This window comes from Ovis aries, chromosome 7 (assembly GCF_016772045.2).
Source record: "Ovis aries strain OAR_USU_Benz2616 breed Rambouillet chromosome 7, ARS-UI_Ramb_v3.0, whole genome shotgun sequence".
Taxonomy (NCBI): domain Eukaryota; kingdom Metazoa; phylum Chordata; class Mammalia; order Artiodactyla; family Bovidae; genus Ovis; species Ovis aries.
The window spans coordinates 26690706-26711378 of record NC_056060.1 but is presented as its reverse complement, the minus strand read 5'-3'; the positions used below and the strand labels follow the sequence as shown (position 1 = coordinate 26711378).

The following is a 20673-nucleotide window of genomic DNA, read 5'->3' as shown; positions in this document are numbered from 1 at the left end:
CACATGATTTCATAACAGTGATTGCAAGGAAGCTTTCCTTATACATCTTCTCATGGTCCCTTATGAATCACCTCAAAACACTTTTAAGAATGACTCCATTTCTTAATCTTCATGCCAAATTTTAATGATCATTTAATTTTAAAGATTTTATAACTTTACTAGTTATTTCAAATATATTTTAAAATATCCAAATATATACAGTAGGAGCTCATTGAGTGGAATTACTTTATATATATATATATATATATACATACATACATATAGGTATATATATATACATAGAAAATTTTAATTTCAGCATTACCTAAGGAGATATAGATGTGAATCTTCAGTCACTACTAGTTTATAAATTTTAGTTCAAGTAAATGCTTGTCAAAGTTTTCTGTTGGAAGTGCTGTGCACAGCTAGTATTTTGGCTCTGCCCATTCCTCTTGTTTACCACTTAACATTATTAATTTACTCCTCCATCTTCCCAGGTTTGCCTCGGCTAGCCCAATCCTACCTGACTGAAGGCATTGGGAAAGGTTTCAGTTCCCTATGCTCCCATGATAAAGTTGTTACTGTGGGAAAGGAGATAAGCTAATACTGGGTGCTACTTGGGGGATGGGGAATTTTCCCCTAAAGTAGCTATTTTAGTATTTCATCTTTCTTTTTCAGGAGTATTAAAACAATGTTCATAATTTATAGGCAACATATGAATTTCAAAAAATCTACCCTTCTCAAGTTCTCTAAATAAGTACTTATACCAATTGGATATTCTCATAAACCTTACAAATTAAAACAATACTTGGATAACAATAATCACACCTAAAATGCTAAAAGGAGAGCACAACTAGGTCCTGCCTCGACATGCTCTTTGAATAGCACTAAAAGACTGGGTCACCAGTTTCTATTGTGTTCTCTGAAGTTAGTGGTTAACAGTATTTTATTGGGCTAAAATACGAAATGCATATATAAGCCATCCTAAAAGATGAGTTTTTGCCCAGTTTTTAAACAGTTGATCATAACCATGCAAAAATGTGACTATGTGACCTGGAAGGCAACTTTTAAAAATGAAAATATGGGGTGGGAGGTGGGAGGGGGGTTCATGATTGGGAACTCATGTACACCCGTGGAGGATTCATGTCAATGTATGATTTAATAAAGAATTTTAAAAAAAGAAAAGAAAAAAAAAAGGAAAAAGAAAAAAAAAAGAAAATAGTTGTTTTAGTTTTTTCTTTAAGATATTTAATAAAAATATTTTCAATAGTTTTTTTTAGTTGAACACACACATGCACACACAAACAACAAAAAAAATCCCAAACTTTCTGCAAGTTTGAGTAACTACTTAAATGAAAAAGGTCTCCTTTATCATTATTGACCTCTTCGGGACCTTGAAACCCTTCCAGTTACTAAAAAGTATACTGAATGGTTGCTTCTTCTCTCCTGTCAGAGGAAACATAAAAACCAAATGATTACATACTTTACTACTTTGGGCATGTTAGGTAAAACACCTAATTTTTTCAAAATGTTAACCAGACTCGAGATGAGTCCTGAGGTTTTGACTCCTACAAAACTGAAAATCTGGGAGCTGTTGATACATCCTAGGTACTAAAGAAGTTCCTGACAAGAATGGGCAACTAATTTCTGATTTGCACAAAGCTGCTACTCAGGTTTAATTTAGCTGAAGTGAAAAGTTTTTAACCACAAAGGTTATATTTAAAAGGAGATAAATGTAAACTGAATCTAAGAAATACTTTTTAAAAAGAGAAACATAAGTCTCCATGTGGGGAATAGCAAAAAGAACCCAAGGAAGTAAAAAGAGAAAAAGTTGGCACAAATCATACAGTTCTTAAGGATAAGAAATAATAAGAACTGGGTTTAAATTATATTGGAATTTTGGGTCTGAAAAGGAATTTACAGGTCTAATCCAAATCTCAGTTTTACAGATGAGGAAACTTGAGGCCCATTTATTCATTCAACAAACATTTATTATGTGTCTGCATGCTCAATGTTGGAAACACAACAATGAACAGGACAAGAGATGGTTCAAAGTGGGAATCTGACTTGCCCAAAGTCACAAAGCAAGTGAGCAACTCAACAGGGGCTCTTTGCACTCAACTCCATATTGTCTAATATACCATCATTTCTCCACCTGTAAGCACACTAAGTATTTGATGAAGGGTCTGTGCAAAGATAAAATTTTCATATACAACTGATGCAATAACATTCTGTAATATGATAAGGGGTATATATATATCTATATTATGTTCAGATTGTGTTAAAATCTATATAAAATAATCACATATACTTTTTAAATTAGCATGGAAGTACTTTCTAATTTCTAGCTTATCATGTATTCCATGTGCAAATTCTGACAATCCAAATTTTCAAACTTTTGAACATAATTTCTGGCCAAACAACTATGACTCTTACTATATTCTGGCTCTTTTGAACTGCAACTTTAATTCAACTCATCCTCTGATATTTTAGCTATTTCAATAAATAATTATTTTAAAAGACCTAGTTCTACCATTAACCAGTTTATTCACCTTATTCATTCACAGCTTAACTAGTATGGTAACTTCAGTGTATGTAATATAATCAGAGATACAGTTTTTTAAATGTCCTGAATCAGAACTTTTTTTTTTTGGCCAAGTCACATGGCATGCAGGATTTAGAGCCCCAACCAGGGACCGAACCTCTGCCCCCTGCAGTGGAAGTAGAGAGTCCTAACCCCCGGACAGCCAGGAGATTTTTTTTTTTTTTAATTACTTTTAACTTATTTTTTTTAAAGAAAACTCAAATACCTCATTTCAAAATGAACAATGGCCAACAAAGACCCAGCACAGTCAAAATAAATAAATGAATAAATTAAAAAAAAATTTTTTTAATGAACAATGGTACCTATTATAAGAAGGAAAATAAGAGTTTAGAACCAATCCTTTTTTAAAAAACTTAATAATCCTAAGAAAGCAACAGGGGGGTTCTTTAACAGGAGAAGATAGGAGCCCTACTAGAAGCAATACTGTGACATCAGAGTTCTTTAAATTAAAACAATCCAAAAGAAAAGTTGCCATAACTTATCAAAATAAAAAGGTTTTGAGATACTCCTAACTGCAAAGTAGTAATTTATATTCCAGTACCTCTGAGAATCAATAATGGGGAAGATGAGAGGATTTGTAAGGACCTCTGCTGTACTACCAACATGACAACATGGAGCTGTGAGGTTGATTTTCCATCCTCAGACTCTGTAAGGCTCTCCTACTCCTGCGCTTCTTTCCCCTGACCACTCACTCTCTGTTATTATTTGTGTTGCACTCCATACATAATAAGCTCTATTGAAGACAGGCACTGGGTATTATCCATCTCTCTATCTTACCTTGAATCACAGTATAGAGCTGATGTTCAATAATTGTAAAGTGAAACCACAGATGGTAACCAGAATTTAGATTGATAACATCCACTCTAATTCATACATCCACACTCTGAAACCAGCTTGTAATAATGAAAGTTAAAACTACATCAGGAATATGTGGTTCTACTTCAAATATCAGGGAATGTTAAAACTACAGGGCAGGACTAAGAATTTTAAACGGTCTAGTTACACAGAAACCCATGGTGCATGCTATTCTGAAAATACCAAGCACCCTTTTTAAACAGGAAAGGTTAAGTTCAAGCCTCAGATAATGAGAGACAGAAGAAAATTGTAAGGAATAAAGGAAACATTAAAGTGAAAAAAAAAATGGCAAGATAACTTTATCTCTGGATTAAGACTTATTTTAATATACATAATGTATCATACTTCATATAATTTATTAATGTCATTTTCTATAGGACACTGTAATTAATTCAGTGACATCAATATTGACCTCAAACAGACAAAGGATGAAAGCTGGGTGTCCTTGTGTACCAAATACAAAACATGTGCTAAAGAGTTATCACGCATAACAGTTATAAGAGACCGACTCTAAGGATGACTCAGGTTTACAGTAGTTGCTTCACACGCTTTTCCCTCAGGACATGGATGCCACCCAGTGTTACTGTGATTGTGCAAATGCCATCTCTGGCCTGCCCGACTACCTCCTTTTGCCAGCCCCACTTTTGCCTGTTTTACTGCTGCCACTGCTAGATTTGCCAGATGACTTTGAAGAGAAGAGTCTTGTCATGAACTCAGAAACATCAGGCAGTTCGTGGTTGGAATTCAGCATATTCATTGACTGCTCCATCTCCTGTGGGAAGACAAAGCACATCGCTATGAAAGGCACAGGGATCCTTCAGGTCATCAGCAACTAACACTTCCATTAAGGAAGGAGGAGAGAAATGAAAGAGGTACTGGTTCTGAGCAATGACGTAATGTCACACCCAACAGCATTTCGAAACCATGCTTCATGCTCCCCTTGGATCACTCAGCATTCTGATCCTCAGTAGATGCTCAAAAGTGTTGCCTGGGGTTTGATTCCATTTATGTTTTTGTAAAGGGGATTTTCTCTGATAATGGACATAATGTGATTATATTCCTGCCACCTTATTTTGTTTTCTGGTTAAAATACTTTGTTTTAACAAGTATTTTTAAACTCATGCTTCTTCTAGATGCACTTAACTAGAAATCTTTAACTATGTATCAAGCTATCAGAAAAGTTTGAAGATAACTATAGTATTTCCAAGACTTGATTCCTAAGGGCCTTAGTAAATCTATGAACACTGTATGACTTGAGTGACCTCAGTTACAGCATCTAAAGCAAGCAACACAAATGTTAAAATGTTACCATCACTGGCAGGACCTAAGGAAATAGTACTTTTATTCTGAGGTTTCTATCCTACCGGTTACTGGGCCAACTAATCTCTAAAGTACTGTTCCACTTTGGCAATATTAATGTCTGCTTCATTTGAATTTCATGTGACATTACAAAAGTGAACTCATAATTGTATTGGTTCAGACATGGAAAAAAAAAAAAAGAAATACCCCATTATCTATCATTTAAAATTGAGTTTTTAATTCAATTATTAGCTAGCGCTTTCTCCCCAAAGGTAGAATTTATAGATGAGTTTTCAAGGAGAAAATGCTTTAAATAAGGCCAGGAAAAGAAACATTACAAATATATATGAGATATATTAATATCCCCAGTAATCAAGAATTAAACGTATATGGTAACAGGTTTTGAATCTCTGCAAAAATATACCAACTCTATTTTTGAATCTGTTCAATTCTGAAGCTCTTGAATGAACAACTTTTTATACTGCATACTATGTGAAAAGCATTTTGCAAGAAATGAATTTTTAACCCAGTGTGACTTCTAATGCTTCCTTCTGTTGATACCACAGAGAGTTAACTGCCTTAACAGATACAAGGATACAGGAGGTACACTTTCCGACCAACACTGAGGCAAAGATGCCAAAACTTAGCAATAAAACATTTTGAAACATCATAAAGCGTTCTTCTTTCATGAAGTTTTCTTTTGCCATTCCAGCATGGGATATATGCCTTTACAGAACTTAATCAGCTAGTACCTCAGCAGACATTTTTATTTACGGATAGCTTATTTTTTTCTATTTAAAACACATGCACAATCCTCTGCTGGAAAGAAGAGTGCTTTATAAATCCATTCTATTTCCTTTATTTAACTGAGCTTGTTGACAACAGAGATGACATATAACCCATCTTTGTATCCCCTGTATCCAGAGCCTAAAAATTGATAATAAATATTTATTCAGTAATCAATAGGTGTAAATACACCAGTATATTAAATACAACAGAAAAACTTGGAATTCAGGAGATGTATGTTGATGGTTTGGGGTGAAGAATAGATAATTTTTGTTTTCAATTCTGAAGATTTTATACAGAAGCCAATATTTAAAAGAGACGAGACGGTGGCACTAAATTTGAAGCATCTTCCTTGGTAACTCCTAGCCTCCTCACCAAACAGTATGATCTTGTGGTAGAGTTTGAAAACCACTATTCTATTTTTCTCCTGTGGTTTATCCAAATTTCTTTTGTGTATCTGAACATATAAGCTAAAGGTATATACTCTGAAGAACTTTATAAAATAAAGGTAGATTATAAGAAGCTACCATTTAGTGAAATATCTAGATTAGGTATACCAGAATCATTATGCATTTCAACTATTTAACAATTGAGGCACAAAGAAGCAAATACTAAACAGAATGTCTTAACTATATGAAGAGATCCAGGCTTTTATCAGAGAGATCCAACTGAATTTATCTGGTTCAATGGAAACAATTAAATACCAGAAACATATAATACTATATCAACACAACCTGTAGATGAATTTGGCTTGGGAATTAGCTGGACAAATGCAAGCCATTCAGCCACAATGGATGACCAGGCATCAGAACATGGTTCAATCATCTTACCCGCCTCATGTCAGGATCACTTGTGTTGACCACTTTAGGCAGAAGCACAAATATCAATAACGGAAGAACCATCATCATAACCTGTGAAAGAAAAAAAATTCAGAAAATGTTTTTCCCACTTAACTGAGGTACAAAATCTGGACTTAACAACCAATGATGGAATTAAATACTGTAAATAGAATAAAACTAGCAGTCACCACTTCAATTCTATTGAATGAGCCCTGCTGACAGCAAGGTCCACTGTCGTAATATAAGAGCTTTATCTATAAGTTTGTGTGGACTTTATACAGACACCTCGCTTCATATCTGTGCTACCTATCATTCTGCAGAGTTCAGAGTTTTATTTAACACAAACAGTTTGCAAACAGAACTATTTATTCATTTTCTTCAAACTGCAGTCTGCCACTGAGATTGGTGATTGTGATGACCAGCTGAGCTTTTTCCAGACGACTTGCGGCTTTTGGAGAAAACAAAATAATCCCTTTCTACCGTACAATATACTACTAGGCAACTACTATAGCAGACAAGTTTTTAAAAATGACCTAGGATCTTCTCGCACTGCATACGTCCCCATGGAAATTTCAGAAATGAGAACATGAAATATATTTCTCAATTAGCTTTGGAGTCTCACTATTGATTTCGTCCATCCACTCTACCCTCCTGCTTCTTCAGGCCTAACTGCAGATTCCAGGTACTGATTTATTCCTCTCAAAGGATGTACGGCCTGAAACATCCCTACTTGTGATCTAAATAGCTACCATCAAGAAATATGATTAACACTTACATAATTCTCAGGTAATAATTCAAGTTTCAAAAAACAGCAAAAGAAAAAAAAGTTAACTTTTTTCTGAAGAATTTTGCTATTAGAATTTTATATTAGTGGATACCATAATATCATTTCATGAAAATACCAAGTACTTAGAATACCACAGAATAACTTTTCTGTTCATTCCATATTCAAAAGAAAGAGAGAGAAAAAAAAAGTATGTGTCCCATCAAGAGGGCAATTTATTAAGTGATGGCACATTCATCAATAGTCTAATACGCAGGTAGTAGGAAGGAGAGCTAACTCCATGTGTGACTTACCACACATGTGACTTATCACATGACTTATTACACGTGTGACTTATCACATGACTGTGTGTGTGTTTAGTTGCTCAGTCGGATCTGACACTCTGCAACCCCATGGAGACTTACCACATACTCATTCAATGTGAATTTTAAACATAACTATTTATCTAATTTTTGCTGCACATTTCTATGTCAAACCTACCATGCCATTCTTGATACTATTTTTTTCATTATGTATTCCCAAAGCTATTATTTTCTTGAAATTCATAAACTAGTCACAATAATCCTTTCATCCAACAATTTGATCCCAGCTTTCCTATCACATGGTTAGTTTTTCAATTGACTATAAGCAAATTAGAGATTAGTAAAGGTGCTTTATTATAGCCTGATACATACCATTGGGTTCATCAGAAAGTCTGTCCAGCCCCAAGATTCTCTTTTAATAAAGTAAGAAGGTGGGCCTGAAGATTTCATTTGGAGAGGATAGGGCAGTCTGACCACTTCTGATGTTTTGATGTAATTCACGTATCTCGCTCTGATAAAGCAACATGAAAAAAGCATCAGTAATCCTATTACAAGCATTACTAGTTAAAAGAACTGTTTATAATATATTAGCAATGCCTTAATTACCTTTAGCTTTTTCCAGAATGCTTTGGCATTTGAATTTTTGATCTTGAAAATCTGATCAAAGTAGCCTCATCTATATGTCTAAAATACTTAGCAAAATGTAGAGAAGACACTAGATTTGGAATCAAGAGACCTAGTTTCTAGTTATAGATCTGTTAATACCTAGGCTTACAAGTTTTAAGTTCTTAATGTTTCTGGTTATACCAGAAGTTCTTCTGGAATTCTTCCAGCTCTAAAGCTCTTTGATTTTATTTAATAATAAACTTATTTTGCTATAAATATATAAAAATGTTAGAATTTTTTGATTGTCTGAGATATGCATTATGCTGCTGCTGCTACTGCTGCTAAGTCACTTCAGTCGTGTCTGACTCTGTACGACCCCATAGATGGCAGCCCACCAGGCTCCCCCGTCCCTGGGATTCTCCAGGCAAGAACACTGGAGTGGGTTGCCATTTCCTTCTCCAACGCATGAAAGTGAAAAGGGAAAGTGAAGTTGCTCAGCCGTGTCCGACTCTTAGCAACCCCATGGACTGCAGCCTACCAGGCTCCTCCGTCCATGGGATTTTCCAGGCAAGAGTACTGGAGTGGGGCGCCAGTGCCTTCTGGGGTATACCTAATTGCCAAGGGTATTTTGCAGGAAAAACATGATTCAAGAAAGTCCTGCAACAGTACCATAGGTGGTAACATTACATTTTTACCAGACATGCTATGAATTTTAATCACCCATGTCCACACATATTTCAGTGTACTTTTTAAAAATTGCTTCCCCCATTTCCTCTTATCGTTTCCTTCTGGAGCTTCTATTAGACAAGTGTTAGACCATTTCATTCTTCTATGGCAGGGGAGGAGGGGGCGGGGAGCCTGTGCGGGGTCTTCTCTGCTGAGCAGGCTTCTCATTACAGTGGCTTCTCTCGTTGCGGAGCACTGGCTCCAGGGCTGGAGGGCTTCATTAACTGCGGCTCCTGGGCTCTAGAGCACAGGTTCAGTAACTGTGGCGCAAGAGCTTAGTCACTCCATGGCATGTGGGATGTTCTTGGATGAGGGATCAAACCCATGTCTCCTGCACTGGCAGGCGGATTCTTTACTATCGAGCCATCAGCGTAGCCCTTTTTCATTCTTTACTCCACATCTTGTTAAACTCTCACATTCAGAGTCCTTTCCTTCATCTGTATTGATTTCTGGCTAATTTTTCTGATCTGTCCTCCAACTTATCAAACTTCTGGTCAGTTGCTCAGCACATCCATTGAGTTTTATATTCCAAAGCATACACTGACTGCAAAAGTTGTTTTTTGTTTCATATGGTCTATTTGGTATTATCTATGGTCTATTTTGCTATTATGGCAATAAGCGTTTTTGTTTAAAGCATTTTAAATCTGCTTTAAGCCATTTTGTATTGTCTATATCCGATAGTTACACTGTCTAGAGTTCTCAGGGCTTCCCTGGTGGCTCAGTGTGAAGACTCCACCTGCCAATACAGGAGACATGAGTACCGTCCCTGATCTGGGAAGATCCCACGTGCCATACAGCGACTAGGCCCGAGTGCCACAACCACTGAACTTGTGCTCTAGAGCCCAGGAGGCGCAGCTGAGGAAGCCCTTGAGCCCTAGAGCTGGTGCTCCACGACAGGAGAATCCACTGCACTGAGAAGCCCTCACACCACAGCTGGAGAGTAGCCCGTTTGCTGCAACTAGAGAAAAGCCAGCACAGCCAAAAATAAATAAACAAGTAAACAAAATTAGGGTTATCAGAGGTCTGATTCATCTTCTAACTCCATGGACACTGTTTTCTTGGGGATTTTTTATAAGTTAAGTAGACTTTACTTATGTGTGGGTGTGGACAGAGAGTATCTGCCTCAAGAGAGGTTATGCACTTGTCTGTGCCAGGAGTCCAGGATTATGACCAGGGACCATCTTATTAATTTTTCAGACTGGAATTTTTTGGATCATGCAGGAAGTAATAAGTGCATACCCCAAATTTCAATGAGGGTATGACTATCAATTTTCAGGATAGATTTTTTCCTCCAATAGCCAGGGCCAGGTTGGGAATCTGATCTCTTGGATTTCAGGCCAAGGGTCGAGGCAGGAACCAAGTCTCTAGTCTGACTGACTCCTAGCATGCCCAAAGCCTGCCTTCCATCCACACACTGATAATAAAATCTAAGCATTTCGATGAGAGTATAACAAATCCCCCAGGTGGGAAAGCAGTTTATTCTCTGGGGAGTTCCCTTACTTTTGGGGGAGTTATACATTTAAAATGAAATTTTTATCATGTTTTATCCAGCATTTCTAAAATTTTTCATTTGGCCAAAATGTCAGAAATGGAAGTTCCATTTATCTGAAACTAATTAATCATACACACTTACAAAACACTGGTCAAGAATATCAGTATCTTATATAAGTCCTTCTTTGTTCTCTATTCTGTCGCCCACCCCCCAATTATTAAACTGATAAGGGCCTTTTTTTTTAAGCTATGCTTCAAGTATCCAGTCATCAGGAATACATCTGCGAATATGAATCCCACTGTTGCAACCAGTCCTTAAAAGTTAAAGCAGGTAGTACTCTTTATCCAAGGTGAAAAGGCGAATAAAGCTTTGTATTTTAGGAAAATATGTCTAACAAGCAAGACTACTTTATTCAAAAGAGGAAAAGATACACCCAACTGAATGCAGAGTTTCAGAGAATAGCAAGGCGAGATAAGAAAGTCTTCTTAAGAGAACAACGCAAGGAAATAGAGAAAAACAATACAATGGGAAAGACTCTCCAAGAAAACTGGAGATACCTAAGGGAACATTTCATGCAAAGATGGGCACAATAAAGGACAGAAATGGCAAGGACCTAACAGAAGCAGAAGATATTAAGAAGAGGTGGCAAGAATACACAGAACTATACAAAAAAAGGTCTTACATGACCCAGATAACCATGATGGACCATGACGGTGTGGTCACGCACCTAGAGCCAGACATCCTGCAGTGCAAAGTCAAGTGGGCCTTAGGAAGCATCGCTACAAACTAAGCTAGTGGAGGTGATAGAATCCCAGTTGAGCTATTTCAAATCCTAAAAGATGATGCTGTGAAAGTGCTGCACTCAATATGCCAGCAAATTTGGAAAACTCAGTGGTGGTCACAGGACTGGAAAAGGTCAGTTTTCATTCCAATCCCAAAGAAAGGCAATGCCAAATAATGTTCAAACTACCATACAACTGCACTCATTTCACACGCTGCTGCTGCTGCTGCTGCTAAGTTGCTTCAGTAGTGTCCGACTCTGTGTGACCCCATAGATGGCAGCCCACCAGGCTCCCCCATCCCTGGGATTCTCCAGGCAAGAACACTGGAGTGGGTTGCCATTTCCTTCTCCAATGCATGAAAGTGAAAAGTGAAAGTGAAGTCGCTCAGTTGTGTCTGACTCTTAGCGACCCCATGGACTGCAGCCTACCAGGCTCCCCCGTCCCTGGGATTCTCTAGGCAAGAACACTGGAGTGGGTTGCCATTGCCTTCTCCGATTTCACACGCTAGTAAGGCTCAAAACCTTCAAGCTAGGCTTCAATAGCACCTGAACCGAGAACTTCCAGGTGTACAAGCTGGATTTAGAAAAGGCAGAGGAACCAGAGATCAAACTGCCAACAACCATTCGATCATAGAGAAAGCAAGAGAGTTCCAGAAAAACATCTTTTTCTGCATCACTGACTACACAAAAGCCTGTGTGGATCAGAACAAACTGTGGAAACTTCTCAAACAGATGGGAATACCACATCACCTGACCTGCCTCCTGAGAAAACTGTATGCAGGTCAAGGAGCAACAGTTAGAACCGGACATGGAACAAGGGACTGGTTCCAAATTGGGAAAAGAACACATCAAGGCTGCATGTCACCCTACTTATTGAATTTATATGCAGAGAATATCATGCAAAATGATGGGCTGGATGAAGCACAAGCAGGAATCAAGATTGCCTGGAGAAATATCAACAACCTCAGATATGCAGATGATACCACTCTAATGGAGCCTCTTGATAAGAGTGAAAGAGGAGAGTGAAAAAGCTGGCTTAAAACTCAACATTCAAAAAACTAAGATCATGGCATCCGGTCTCATCACTTAATGGCAAACAGATGGAGAAAAAATGGAAACAGTGGCAGATTTTATTTTCTTGGGCTCCAGAATCACTGAGGATGGTGACTATAGCCGCAAAATGAAAAGATGCTTGCTCCTTGGAAAAAAGCTATTACAAATCTACACAGCAAATTAAAAAGCAGAGACATCATTTTGCCGACAAAGGTCTATATAGTCAAAGCTATGGTTTTTGCAGTAGTCATAAATGGATGTGAGACCTGGACCATAAGGAAGGCTGAACTCCTAAGAACTGATGCTTTCGAACTGTGGTGCTGGAGAAGACTCCTTGGACAGCAAGGAGATCAAATCAGTCAACCCTAAAGGAAATCAACCCTGAATATTCATTGCAAGGACTGGTGCTGAAGCTGCAATACTTAGGCCATCTGATGTGAAAAGCTGACTCATTAGGAAAGACCCTGATGCTGGGAAAAACTGAAGGCAAGAGTTGGGAGCAACAGAGGATGAGACAGTCGGATGGCATCATTAACTCAATGGACATCAATCTAAGCAAACTCCAGGAGATAGTGAAGGACAGGGAAACGTGCCGCGCCACATTCCACGGGGCTGCAAAGAGTCAGACATGACTCAGCAACTGACCAACAGCTTTATTCAAAATTCAAAGCAAAAAGGATACATAAAAATAAATTACAGTTTTTAATCAACAAATGTCCCGTTTTAACAACTCTCATGCCCTTCAGTATTCAGCTTTTTGTTTGTCTCGTCTGGCCACTCGGCTTGTAGTTTAATTCTCCAACAAGGGGTTGAACCCAGGCTCACTGCAATGACAGTGCAAAGTCCCCACTACTGAACCCCAGGGAGTTCCCAGTATTTTTAAAAGACTCTCACACTTATATATTTAGTGCATATGGTAAATCTACAAGCCCCCTTCCATGTCCACACTTACAATCCTAAAATATATAAAAAGTCATAATATGTTCTTTACAGTTTAGATATTAACATACTCGTTTTATATATAAATATATATTTTTAAAATTTTATGCCTCTAAAAGGACATGAGAAAGTCAATAGCTAATGAGATTCAGTTACTTTGAAACAATCCATTTATTACCCCCAAAATATTTATAAACATATTTGCAGGATATTACTCAAGTTTTACCCTTGCTCTGAGTAGCCAATAGCAAGTAATATTAGAATCTGGACAAAGTAGAATATTCTAAGACAACAATTTAACTTCAAAAGTATATGAGAAAGTAACTTGTTTCTAAATAGTTATTTTTCATAGCATCACGTTTCATAGCATAGCATACTAATAGCATAGCATTACTGGTTTCATAATAACACTAAGAATTTAAATTAGAATAACTGTGCTCACTACACATGCTAAAAGAGGAAAAAGAAAACTCTCCCTATCCATTATTGGGAGCTGACATCAATGAACTAATATACAGCTGATATAAAGGATGTATGATATAAAACTCAACATATGACTGACTATTTTAATTACAGCATATTTACATATTATACTTTTAAAATGTTCAATAATCAAAAAAAAGTAAAGGAAGAAGGAAAGCATTTTAGGAGTAAACGTTAATTCAGATATAAATATTATGGTACAAACCAAACACCTCTCTTACATCAACTCAATCTGAGGTCTCCACAAATCAACCTCAATATGCTAGGCATGTGAAGAAAAGGTCGGTAATAAAATACCGTTCCCCTAACCCCCAAATTATTTTTGCCTTTGTGTGACCTCTTCTTAATTACTGCATGCATGCTTAGTTGCTCAGTTGTGTCTGACTCTTTGCAACCCTGTGGACTGCAACCCGTTAGGCTCCTCTGTCCATAGGATTTTCCAGGGTAAGAATACTGGAGTGAGTCGTCATTTCCTCTCCAGGGAATCTTTCCAACCCGGGGATTGAAGCCGAGACTCCTGAGTCTCCTGCACCAGCGGGCAGATTCTTTACCACTGAGCTACCTGGAAAGATTTATTACAGCAACACGAAGTAATTTTGTGATAGCCCAAACAGAGAAGAGATATTACCATTTTAAATTGTTTGGTACTTGTCAATTACAGCTCAATAAAGCAAACAAGCAAGCAAGAAAACGGCTTCCTATACCTCCTGGTCAGATTACACCAAAGACAGCGCTATTGGCCCGAGACTAATAACAATCAACTGGGCTTCTAGCAGCAGAAGGCTGAATCTGGGGTCTGTGGTATTCCAGAATTAGAGCCTGAATTAGTCCAAAGTTTTCACTCGACTTCAAAGCATGTGTTCATCTACTTGTGAAAGCGAAGTCATTCAGTCATGTCCGACTCTTTGTGACCCCATGGACTGTAGCCTATCAGGCTCCTCCGTCCATGGGATTTTCCAGGCAAGAGTGCTGGAGTGGATTGCCATTTCCTTCTCCAGGGGGTCTTCCTGACCCAGGGATCGAACCCAGGTCTCCCGCATTGCAGACAGATGCTTTACCATCTGAGCCACCAGGGAAGCCCGTTCATCTACTTGGAAATTCTAAAACTTTTTCCTGTCCTCCAGCCTCTAATACTTTACTTTTTCTCATTATGATCCTCATTTTGAAATAAACTCCATGAAATTATCAAAATATCCCAATGAAAAACAAATGATAAGTATTTTCAACTTAGAAAAGTTAAATTATTTCCAACTTTAATAACTGCATTTCAGTTAAAACTTTCACAGTGCTTTCGCTCCTATAGTAAGTAATCTTACCTCTTCTCTATATAATCATATCAGGAGTTTTAAAATAAATATTAAGCCAGAGCAGGAGACAGTTCAACTGTACAATATTATCAATGCTCAAATTAGAACAATATAAAGTGAAAGTGAAGTCAGTCGCTCAGTCGTGTCCGACTCTGTGATCCCATTGACTGTAGCCTACCAGGCTCCTCAGTCTATGGGATTTTCCAGACAAGAGTACTGGAGTGGGCAATATAAGGATGCTTTAAATGTTTTAAGGAATACCTGCAGTTTAAACAAGAAACCTTTCAACCTTAACTATAAACTCTGATAGGAATATATAATGAGGTATTCAGGAGCCTAGCCTTTGGTAAAAATAAAATCAGCTGTCCTTACCTCATTTTGCCTTTTGAAGTGATATCCACTCGGACAGGATCAAACCTGTAAGCTGGAGAAATAACTTCCACTACATAAGATCCAGAAGGTATATCATGAACCACAAAACTCCCATCTGTCCTGGAAAAATGAAAGTATCATTATTTAGTCATTTATGATCAACAGTTTATTCCTTTGCTTTAAATCATCAGTTAACTCCCAAACCAATACCCCCCAAAATGACACAGTATTTAGCAAAACAAAACAAACCCAAACTGGTGAGAGTTGTTCCACATTTCAGCTTCCATAATTACACTGCATGGGTATGAAAATGCCCCAGACCGTTCCACAGAGCGCCCTGACACAGAAAGCACTTCTATTCCTTCTGCAGGATAGAGATGAGAGGTGACAGGGGTACAGGTCCAACTCTAAAGTCATGTCTTCATTCAAGAGAATGAATATGTTATTCCTACAATATTGGGGTTCCAATTCTGCCAAACCCCTCCAACAATTTCTTAATTAAAAATGGCTTTTTTCCCTAGTTTTAATTTGTATTTTCTTTTTTCTTTGTTACAAAAAAAAAATGTAATTAAATACTGCTTGTTTCACTTGTTAAAAATAGTTCCCATCTATTTTGGTTACTTCTTTTGGGCTATGTATAAGTTTAAAATGTTTATGGGAGTTAAAGCTTCCCTGGTGGCTCAGAGGTTAAAGCGTCTGCCTCTAATATGGGAGACCTGGGTTCGATCCCTGGGTCAGAAGATCCCCTGGAGAGGGAAATAGCAACACACTCCAGTATTCTTGCCTGGAGAATCCCATGGAAGGAAGAGCCTGGTGGGCTACAGTCCACGGGGTCGCAAAGAGTCGGACACGACTGAGCGACTTAACTAACTAATGGGAGTTAAAACCATCCACTTTTGCCTTACTGATTTCTTCTAAACCTTCTAGACTAAGAAAACTACCCCATCCAGAACTAGTCATTTCAGGTTCACAGACCAAAATTAATTTGTTTAGCTAGTGAGAAACTGCCATTCTGATGGGAAAAAAGTTTATGATTCAGGAGAACAAAGATTCTAAAAGGACTGACTTTATCAAAGAGTTGCCAGTCTCATAATAATGTTAAAATAATGTTCCTTAAATCATTAGGCTCTTTCAGTTAAAGCAATGATTCTGTCACATCAACCATGTTTACTAAAAAGTAAGAGTTCCATACTATTTCAAAGTACACACTAAACTGAAACAGAGTTAAAATATAAACATCAAGTTAACTTATTCTGGACTGGATGTCTTCTATTTTCCCTTAGATCATTCTCCACCCTTCTCCTCTCCCAACAGCAGGAAAGGGAAGAAAACGAGCTTAGTATACTCTCCTCCCAGCTCTTTCCATGCAAGGTCCCCTAACTGGCTTTGGCAAGGGACCCAGCTCCTCTCTAGGCCGTTCTTTCCTCTTTTCTAGATTCCAGTAACCTTTATTTCCTAGCCTCCATTCAGGCTTAGAGGTGACAATAGCCTTGAAGTTGTGAACTTTGGAGTACTGCTTAATCTGATTGTTTCCTTACACCATGACTACCCTGGTTAATCCTTTCATTAAACTTTCCTTGAATTACTCTAATTTTTCAGTTTCTTGACGGGACCCTAACTGAATGAATTTCAAAACTTTTTTCTAGGTCCAGAAAAAAAGAGAATTCAATTAATTCCTGTGCAACACAAATAATAGCAGAACTAATGGCATAAACTAAAAGCAAATATATTTTTCATCCTAGGGTAAACAGTTTACTTTAAAAGATAACATACACATTTTACAATGAAAACTTAAAACCTGGTATTTAAAATGTATTCTGCAATACACAGACCTTGCTGGATTCTTGATGTGAAAGAACAAGCACAATAAAGTATTTCTGAAGTAAGTGGGGAAACATAAAAATGGACTGGGTACTAAATTACATTATTATTATTTATTTTGTGAAACAAATAACGGTACTGTGGGGTTTTTTTAACCCTTATCTTTCAGAGATACATCACAGTGTTTTTATAAGTGAAATTATATTATGTTTAAGATCACATTAAAATATTCCAGAAAGAAAGTAAAGAGGGGCAGATAGCAGAAATGAAATCAAACAGTAAACTGTGATGTGTTCCTAAGTTATTCTACTTTAGCATATGTCTGAAGTTTTCCATAATAAACAGTTCAAAAAAGTTAAGTATATAATCTTACATAAAGCATAGCACATAATTTCAAAAAGCTGAAAACTATCTAAATGCCCCCAAACAGAGGACAAGATAAATTAAGTTCACACACACAGTGATGAGAGCAAGAAGTGGCATGTGCAGTCTTCAGCTGAAACTCCCCTAATCTTCATTTAGTAAAGTCTCAAGTCACCTCCAACAAGCATAAACACAGTCAAAATTGCATGCTAGTTATGTATAACAGGTACAGGACAAATTATCTATCCCTCTTCCAAAATGGTTATCACAATAAGCCCCTCATATTAATTCTCAACCTTTCTACATATAAATGAAAGAACACGAAAGGGCACCAGAAGCTGCTCACAAAATAATAAATGAAAAAAAATCAAGTCATAAAGCACTGTATATTGTATATTAGTATTAAAAATGTCATATAATTCCAAAAAGATACAATAAAATGTTAAGGCTTGCTATCTCTATTCTGTTTATATTTTCTTCAATAAACAAAGCACAAATTATTTTCAATAAAAATAATGCTTATTTTAAAAACTGTATATGGCAGAAGAGAGATCAAATGGTTAATCACGGCTAATTTTCTACAGCTTAATGAGAGTTTTATTATTAAAAGATCATTTATTAGGGTGAAACTTCAAGAATGGCCTAATGCCAGATTTTTAATGATAAACAGCACTTTAAAAATGATAGTAAGCTTCTCTTCATTATTTATTAATCTGAGTTTGAAATTCTCATTCAAAGGCACCCGGAGACTCTGAATGTTTACAAAACAGATTTAGAATTAAATTGTCTTGTTTTCAGATACCACTTGTCAGTATACAAACCCATCAGAGGAACACTTCCTTTACCAGATACTTTCAGTTCAAAGTTTCACTTTCCAAGCAGCAATTGAAAAGATTTAAAATATCATATTACACTATACCTAGTCATCTGAAAAGCAAGCTGACACAGAACTACAGTGCTAATAAATTCACCACGTCTTTTAAATATAGGCTCAAATCCTATTTCTACTCATTGCCAGACAGAAGTGCATAAACACTGTAGAGTCTTACATAAATGACAACAGCGATGTTGCAAATCCCTCGATAACGTCAAGTGTAAAAAAGAACAACAATCCCACTTCCAGGCAAAAAAGGTGCTTTGATTAGGGACTTCAGGGCCCATTAATTTTAGAAGTAGCAACATTAGCCTCCAGTCTGTGTCATCACTAGAAGCCCTGTGGGCTTTGAGAATTCCCACTTGCTTAGCATCATTCTACACAACATGAAGCTACCAAAAGACTGAAATGAAGTGCAAAAAGAGGCCAAATTCCGGGGAAACCAGATGAGATGCAAAGGAAAGATTCATCAAAAGACAAATAAAGGGGTCCACCTATCCCCAGGGCCCAGAAGTGGTCGTCCCCATCCAGGGCTAAAAGGGAGTTAAAGATAACTGACTCCGCCGCTCTGGCCCTGGGACGAGCACCTGCCATCCTCATTTCTGTGGTGCAGGATCGGGAAGGGGAAAACGTCAGACTGCCTGACAAGGTACCCCCGGCACAGACCGCTAACGGTGCTCGCCCTTTCACCCTCGGACAGCGACGTCGTCCGGTTTTGACACCTAGCGCCCCCAGGGAGAATCCCCTTTCAGCTTCCATCCCAGCTGCTTTCGCGCTGCCCTCAGGATGCTCACTTCAGAAAGCCGACGTGCTCTTCTCCGTCTACCAGCACTCGGGCCGCCGAGATCCAGTCCTGGGGTTTCACTCCAGGGACAACCGCACGCCCCTCAATCTTGAAGCGATCTCCAATGCCGACCCCACTCCCTCCTGACCCGTCAGAGGTAGACCCAGACACGTCCGAGCTCTGGGCATCCCTTGATAGTAGCAGCAGGAGGACGGAAAAGAAGGCCCATAGCGTGGCCGCCATGACAGCAGCTCTCGGCGGTCAGGCCGGTAGCCCCGGAAACCCTCCCCGTCTCTCGCAGTCGCCGCAGCCGCGAGCTGATGTCGTCATCTCTGCGCGTCGGGTTCGGGCGCCCGCTATGGGCTCAAACCGCAGCGCAGGAGTCTGGGCCAGTCCACCAGCGAGATGCGAGTGTTGCGGCGACGCCCGCGCGCTAGAGAATGGAGGGCGCTGTGAGGTGCGCCACTTAAGGCAGCTGCCCACAAAGCGAAAGTGAAGTGTGAGATGTTGTGGTCCGCACTGAGAGCGACGAGGATCTTAAGTGTGTGTTCCCTGTTAAGTCCATTCAGTCGTATCCGACTGTTTGAGACCCTATGACTGTAGCCCTCCAAGCTCCTCTGTCCATGGAATTCTCCAGGAAAGAGGGGGAGTAGGTTGCCATGCCCTCCTTCTGGGGATCTTCCCAACCCAGGGATCGACCCTCATCTCTTATGCCCCATGCATTGGCAGGCGAACTTTTTTTCCCTAAATCACCAGCGCGACCTGAAAAAAAAAATTCAGACAGAGAGATGAGGATCTTAAATAGTGTCTGCAAATGAGGTTCTGATTTAGATAGAAACAAGTCCAGAACAGAGCGTTTAAAAAGCCCTGAGAGATTCCGCAAAACGTGCAAGATGAAAGGCACCCGTTTGTATGTTTCAGTTCAGTTCAGTCACTCAGTCGTGTCCGACTGTTTGCGACCCCATGAATCGCAGCACGCCAGGCCTCCCTGTCCATCACCAACTCCCGGAGTTTACCCAAACTCATGTGCATTGAGTTTTGTCAATGCCATCCAGCCATCTCATCCTCTGTCGTCCCCTTCTCCTCCCGCCCCCAAGCCCTCCCAGCATCAGGGTCTTTTCCAATGAGTCAACTCTTCGCGTGAGATGGCCAAAGTATTGGAGTTTCAGCTTCAGCATCATTCCTTCCAAAGAACACCCAGGACTGATCTCCTTTAGGATGGACTTGTTGGATCACCTTGGAGTCCAAGGGACTCTCAAGCGTCTTCTTCAACACCACAGTTCAAAAGCATTAATTCTTTGGCACTCAGCTTTCTTTACAGCCCAACTCTCACATCCATACATGACCACTGGAAAAACCGTAGCCTTGACTAGACAGACCTTAGTCGGCAAAGTAATGTCTCTGCTTTTGAATATGCTATCTAGGTTGGTCATAACTTTTCTTCCAAGGAGTAAGCGTCTTTTAATTTCATGGCTGCAATCACCATCTGCAGTGATTTTGGAGCCCCAAAAAATAAAAAGTCAGCCACTGTTTCCACTGTTTCCCCATCTATTTCCCATGAAGTGATGGGACCGGATGCCATGATCTTTGTTTTCTGAATGTTGAGCTTTAAGCCAACTTTTT

At 38.7% G+C, this 20673-nt stretch overlaps 1 protein-coding gene across 1 annotated transcript; it reads right to left on the bottom strand.

Annotated features, from left to right (window-relative positions):
• Nucleotides 1-1948: 1948 nt before the first annotated feature.
• EMC7 (ER membrane protein complex subunit 7) lies at nt 1949-19327 on the bottom strand. Its single transcript, XM_004010419.6, has 5 exons — nt 19061-19327; nt 15209-15328; nt 7822-7960; nt 6355-6435; nt 1949-4211 (listed from the first exon to the last, which is right to left on the bottom strand). The coding sequence occupies exons 1-5, from the start codon at nt 19291-19293 to the stop codon at nt 4059-4061; spliced, it is 726 nt and encodes a 241-aa protein (XP_004010468.1). The 5' UTR covers nt 19294-19327; the 3' UTR covers nt 1949-4058.
• Between the last annotated feature and the right edge of the window lie 1346 nt (nt 19328-20673).